A 5,992-nucleotide genomic window follows, 5' to 3' on the forward strand; every position below is an offset into this window, starting at 1 on the left:
GATTGAATATGAATAAAAAATCATATTATCCACTTAGAAAATGGTTAACTAAATGGATAACCAATGGATAACTAATATGTTTAATTTTTATATTTGTAAAGCCTCAAATTAGAGTTCCTCAAGTTTGGAAAACTAGGAATTCTCTCATAAGTGATCATATTTAAGAAGCCATGGATAATATGGATATCCATATTATCCGCTGGATAAACCCGTTTTTATCCGTCTCAAATACGGGTCGGGTCGGATAATTTATTCGTTTTTTAAAATTATTCGTTTTGACCCGCTCATATCCGACCTGACCCAACCCGCATGTTTGCCACCCTTGTACGTACCATATAGGTATACTTCAAGGTTTAGGTAATTCTATAATATATATACCAAAATTTAGATAAATGAGAAGGAATTACCTACTGTTTTTGGTCTTTATTGACTAAAATTCCAATCTTTCATGTTTTCACCCGCATTATTAACCATTAGGTCACACCTGCATAGATTGTTATTACTACTGTACTCATATCTTTCCTTTCGATTTTCTTAATATCTTGCTGGTTTTACTACTTATATTAATTGCTACTGCTTCATTTTTTACCTTTTTTTGAGGCGGGGTCATATCGGAAACAACCTCTCTACCTTCTCAAGATAAGGTAAGATCTGCATATACACTACCTTCTCTAAATCCTACTTGTGAGATTAAACTAGGTTTGTTGTTGTTTTAGATCACACCCTTAGGTGCTCCGGAATTACTTTATTCCTACCAAAGTTTGTAGACAAGCAACGAGGGCATAGTTTTGGGACCCCTAGTACGAAATGATAGTTATCACCGCATCCATTATTTACTATTAGTAGCAAGTCTTTTGCTGATCGACTGATCTACAAATTCTAATTTAAGATTTGACTTGGTTGCAGAACTCAGCAACCAATCAAACATGGACAAACACAAGTCAGTACCTTTGTCATAATATAGAGCCATCTCATAGCAGATTTTTCAGAAGATTTCCAATGTGTTGCATTCTGGAGCTCAGGTCCATATGGATGTTACTAATGCTATGATTTCCAGAAAAGTAGTAAATAACATAACACGAAATCTACTCTGGAGCTCCTCTAGCTATAGAAAACTCACGCGCTCCTCTTAAATCTTAAATGCCATCACAGTTTGAACTGCAATTTACTTAGAAATGAGAAGGTAAATTTTCTTTACTAAACTTAAATTTACCAATCAACCGCAACACCTGAGAAATCAGCAATAGTGCCAAACTACGGAAAAGTATAAAACAAGGAATCTCCAACCACAAAATCCAACAAAGAAATCAAGGGAAGAGAATGGAGATTGGAGAAAAAGAAGAGAAGTGAAATAAAGAAAAGGACACAATACTAAAGGCTGGAAATGTAACCTTTTACTTCAACGATGTGATAAAATGCTTCTTTTGCAACAGTAAGAGCCCTGACCATCTAAGAAACTTACACTAACTTGAATACATTGTTGATCACTGAGTAACTTAAATTCTACAGTGTAGATTTGTAGATAAAGTAGTTGGAAGGGCAATTCTATGGAGTGTATATTCCAGTAAGCTTCCAATAACACGAACTTATAACCTTCAACTCTTTGATCGACACTTCAGCATAATGTGCTCGGCAAAAGTAAAAGAATTTTTGTCGCATGAAATTCAGGGTAGCTACGAGTTCAAAATGATACATTCAGTCATTACGTCTACGCCTCCGAAAATGCCTGAGAATAAAGCTGTCAGCGTAGAGTGGATAGTTCTTTCTGATTAACCCCTTTATGCATTTCCAGTATGAGAAGTCAACCAATTCACCGTCCTTCCGAACAATAAATAAACACCTTGAGCTTTCAAAATCAGGATGGTACCCTACCTGTCAAGAAAAACCAAGTGATATACAAGGTTAAGAAAGTTGCATAAGAGAATCATTCATGCACTCTCTCTGACACATGCATACTTAAAATTGAAGAAATTCAAGAGCACAATCTAATTACTGCAAATAGCAAGCAAATAATTCTTAATTATTTCTCAAAATGACATGGGTCCATGGGTCCATGGGTCCATGAGCACTTATCCTAAAACAAAGGGGTTACATGTTACTGACATGCGTTTCCGAAAATTAGGTAATTTCGACTACCTGACTCTTCACTAGAACCCTTATGTACTGTAAAACCCTATGGCTAATATTTTGTTTCCGTAGCTAACAAACAATCTGCTGCTCTAAAACCATCTTTCAATCGTCTTCATTTCTCTTCCCTATTTTGTATTTGGTCTGTCTTGCTCTTTTTGCCGCTTCCCTCTGACCAACTCTTTTCACCATGCATTGATAATGCTTTTTCCTTCTTATTGTGGTCACCAAGATATTCCAAAAAAATCCCAAATTTCCTCAGTTTATTCCACTCTAGTTCGGATTCATTATTTTTTTTCCAGCTTCAATGAGAGGTTTAAAAATCCCATTAGTCATCTACATAATTTGATTCACAAACCATTTGTCAAAATGAAGCCCAATCCACTATCTCATATCGTGTTTACTAGTGAGATACATCACTGTTGCTTCTCATGTTTCTGTCTTCACTGGACTCTTCCTCAGCGTGTAATCTCCCTATCTCCTTGAACATCCTTCACCATGATCAATTTACATTGGATTTCCCTGAAATATTATTGCCATTGAGACTTAACAATTTCACTTTGTGTTTCCTTCCCTCTGTGTTTTATTTCACTATCTGTAGCTCCATTTGCTCACAACAGAATCATCCCTTTCAGCACCATCAAAGATATCACAGGCACCCCATACCATACAATGGTTGGGGACTATCCACCTATGGATTGAATTTGATACTGCTTCATCGCTAAGAAGAGGATAGATGTCCTTTCCTATTAGCGGATTGGTTTTTCCTGCTATTTTTGCTACCTTCTAATACCCTGACATCATTCTCTGCCTGTGTAAGTATAACAATATGGTTCACTCTAGGTCCTCCTTAACCTCAAACGATAAAACAGAGTACAGTAGTAGTCCTAAAAGGCAGTTTAGTGGAGCTCAATTATCATTCAATCAAGAAAACAGCAGTGCTGACCTTCCATAAACCTAAAGTAAGCTACAATATTCCGCGAATATAAACAAACTCGAGAAGTGAATGAAGTTCATGGTTGACAGATTAACAAGTTTTAGATGGTAATTGTGGGTTAGCCATCACACAGAAAGTTCTACTTAAGGGCAACATATAATGTTTGCAATACAACCTGAAATATTTGGTACAATATTTTACCATGTTATGAACAGTGTTTACCAAAGCTATTAAGATAGGAAATCATTTCTTAGTTCTTCACCTCAAAATCAGATTCATTTTATCTCCTTTTATTTTTGTACAATCATTTTATCTCCTGTTGAGATTGCCACGCTAATTTCAAGGGCATGAAGAAGTTATCGAGTCATTCTGTCAAGAAGCGGCATTCGTGCATGGAGAGATAGAGAGATCAACCAAGGGCCAAATAAGAAAAAGCTTTTACAGTACAGCCTATGGACTGAAAGAAACCTCAGATGTTTTAGTGGAGTCTCAACTCCAATCCACTTGTTGAAGGCCAGATGTCTGCTTAGTCTTTTTTGTTGGGCCAAACAGTCCTATGTAAATAGCTCTACTGTCTTTTTAGATTTTTTGAGCTCCCTCACTCTAAACTGGCCTCTTAAGGTATATTTTTTGGTTATTGGCTAGTTCCCAGATCTATCATAACATCTTGTAATGGAGCTAGCATCTCTATTTTTGTAATCATTGCATCTACTTGATGCCTTTCAATGAAGCAACTTACTTTATAATAATAATAATAATAATAAACAAATAAAAGCTTTTAGAGTACATTTCAATATGAAGTTTCACGCATCAAAAGTATCACTAGATTGCTTATAAAAGCTTAAAATATCTTCAGGAAGAATGCATGCCACACAAAATACGAGCATTTCCGCACAAGAAGCAAATATTAGAGAGTATACAAAAGATCATTAGCTGTACTCGATGAGAAAGTAAGTACACCAAAAAACAGACCTAAATGAGAAGAGAGATAGATGCTATGTGAAATTATGCAGGTGGATACGTAAATGAAGCAAAGAGGAGGATGTCATACAGTAATGTAATCAACTCCAGAGCCAATCTTCTCTTCACATTCGGGATGATATGGAAGCAACCTTTGTAGAATAGTTCTCTGATGATCAGGACTTAACCTATCGCCAACTGCATATCTGCAAGTTGTAGATTGAACAGATGAAATGATATTAACGTTGAGGTGGGGGTTGAACAATCACTTAATTATAAGAATAGATGAATATATGGGGTCTAGAGGTTGAAAACTATGGCTCTGCAATATTTCATATTTCATAGGCATACCGGACATATCACTGAGGTAAGTACAATTTTGTAAAGCATGCATCTCTTGATAACTATCTTATCTCTAATCTCTGCCAACAACTCCAGAAACAACTCCGTTCAAAATAAAGGAAGAGGGGGCGAAAACAGATTGATGACCAACTTAACCTTAATTAGAACTACAAATCGTAATTCAATACCCAAGATGTTATTTCCCTTAGTTTCTGTGATAACAACAAAACAAAGTGGTGACTCAATTAAGCAGTTCAAAGTCTCACTTCATCCACGACACTATTCATCAACCAGATGTAAACATTCACCAAATGGTTTCTTTCAGCATGGAAATAGAGCTTTAACTCATAAAGAAATAAACTGCCCAGGCTTCTAGATAAGGCAGTATCTGCTGCATTGACTATTTCTACTGCTATAAGAAAGTAGTAGCTTTCCAATAGAATTTCTTATAGTTACTAAACAAAGAGAGTGCCAAAATAACAACTTGACCTACAGAGATTGTGAACTGATTTCCTTATAAAAAAAGAGATTGTGAACTGATTGAACATAATATGTCTGCAAAGCTATAAGAAAAGATCTGGCAGACCATTGAAAATGTACGTATATCCTCTAAGTGTACATTGAAAATTCATATATATCCTATTTTCGAAATAAACGCACACAGGCAAAGCATGTATGAATCAACAACCGAGTCTAACATTAGCAAATTCTGCAAAAGATAAGTAAAACTGAGAACCTTACTTTCCAGAATGAAGAATCATTCTAACAAAACCAACAAGCGGCACAGTATCCTCCAAAATCTGGTCCTCCCAATCGACCCAATTTTGTTCATCTCCATTCTTCTTCTCAACTTCATCATCAGACTCCTCCTCCTTCACCAACTCCTCGCCGGCTGAAGACGACGACTCCAACCCCGTCGAAATCACCGGCTTCCGCAACAGCTCGGCGTTATCGCTGCGACTCCCGCCGCTTTCAGAACCAGTCTTCACCGCCGCGCAATGGCACAACCGCAAACGGGAGAAAGAGAGAGAAGACGGAGCTAGTAGTAGGTGATGATGAGAGATTGAGCTAGGGTTAGGGTTTGAATTAGGGTTGTTTCTGCATAGGAAGTGAAAATTAGGGTGATTTGAAGTGCAAATTGAAGCCATTTTTTAAAATTTGAAAAACGCCTTTTTTGGATTTATTGTTCTACTTAAGTATTCAACATTTTAGCAACAGGTTGAAGAATTGGATATACTTCAGAAGTAGCTGAGATTATCTTCTCGTGGCAAAGTACTGTGCAGAGCTCGAGTTGCTACCATTCGCCGAAGAAGAAGATAAGTGTAAAACAGCAAGCTTACGGCTTTAGCGCTTTAATTGGGCGGGTCGAATTCTCTATATTCGGATATCGGGTGGGTCTGATTACATTCAAGTAGGAGTTTTCGGGTTAATCATGCTCAAAACCTATCTAAATTTTGTTTGGAATAAAATGTGAAATGCCAAAATGAGTTCATGACTTATTGAGTGGATCGTAATTCGACTCGTCTACTTAGAGCTACTTTTCAATTTGTTTGCTACGACTACTTCTTATCTAAATTTTGGGGTGTACATAGTTGAGTTTAAAAATGAAAAATTAACTCCATTATA

At 36.6% G+C, this 5,992-nt stretch overlaps 1 protein-coding gene across 1 annotated transcript; it reads right to left on the bottom strand.

Annotated features, from left to right (window-relative positions):
- Positions 1–1,372: 1,372 nt before the first annotated feature.
- On the bottom strand, positions 1,373–5,690 carry LOC104240431 (protein DCL, chloroplastic). Its single transcript, XM_009795271.2, has 3 exons — positions 5,108–5,690; positions 4,116–4,230; positions 1,373–1,872 (listed from the first exon to the last, which is right to left on the bottom strand). Exons 1-3 carry the CDS (start codon positions 5,512–5,514, stop codon positions 1,696–1,698), a joined length of 699 nt encoding a protein of 232 aa, XP_009793573.1. The 5' UTR covers positions 5,515–5,690; the 3' UTR covers positions 1,373–1,695.
- Positions 5,691–5,992: the final 302 nt, after the last annotated feature.

This window comes from Nicotiana sylvestris, chromosome 4, assembly GCF_000393655.2.
Source record: "Nicotiana sylvestris chromosome 4, ASM39365v2, whole genome shotgun sequence".
Lineage (NCBI taxonomy): Eukaryota > Viridiplantae > Streptophyta > Magnoliopsida > Solanales > Solanaceae > Nicotiana > Nicotiana sylvestris.

Bases quoted from the DNA above. Each gene is read 5' to 3' on its own strand.
- LOC104240431 (XM_009795271.2), bottom strand. From the start codon at position 5,514: ATGGCTTCAATTTGCACTTCAAATCACCCTAATTTTCACTTCCTATGC. The intron at 4,231-5,107 runs GTAAGGTTCTCA...TACAACTTGCAG, and splicing joins ATGATTCTTCATTCTGGAAA to ATATGCAGTTGGCGATAGGT. The intron at 1,873-4,115 runs GTATGACATCCT...TTTTCTTGACAG, and splicing joins CTGGAGTTGATTACATTACT to GTAGGGTACCATCCTGATTT.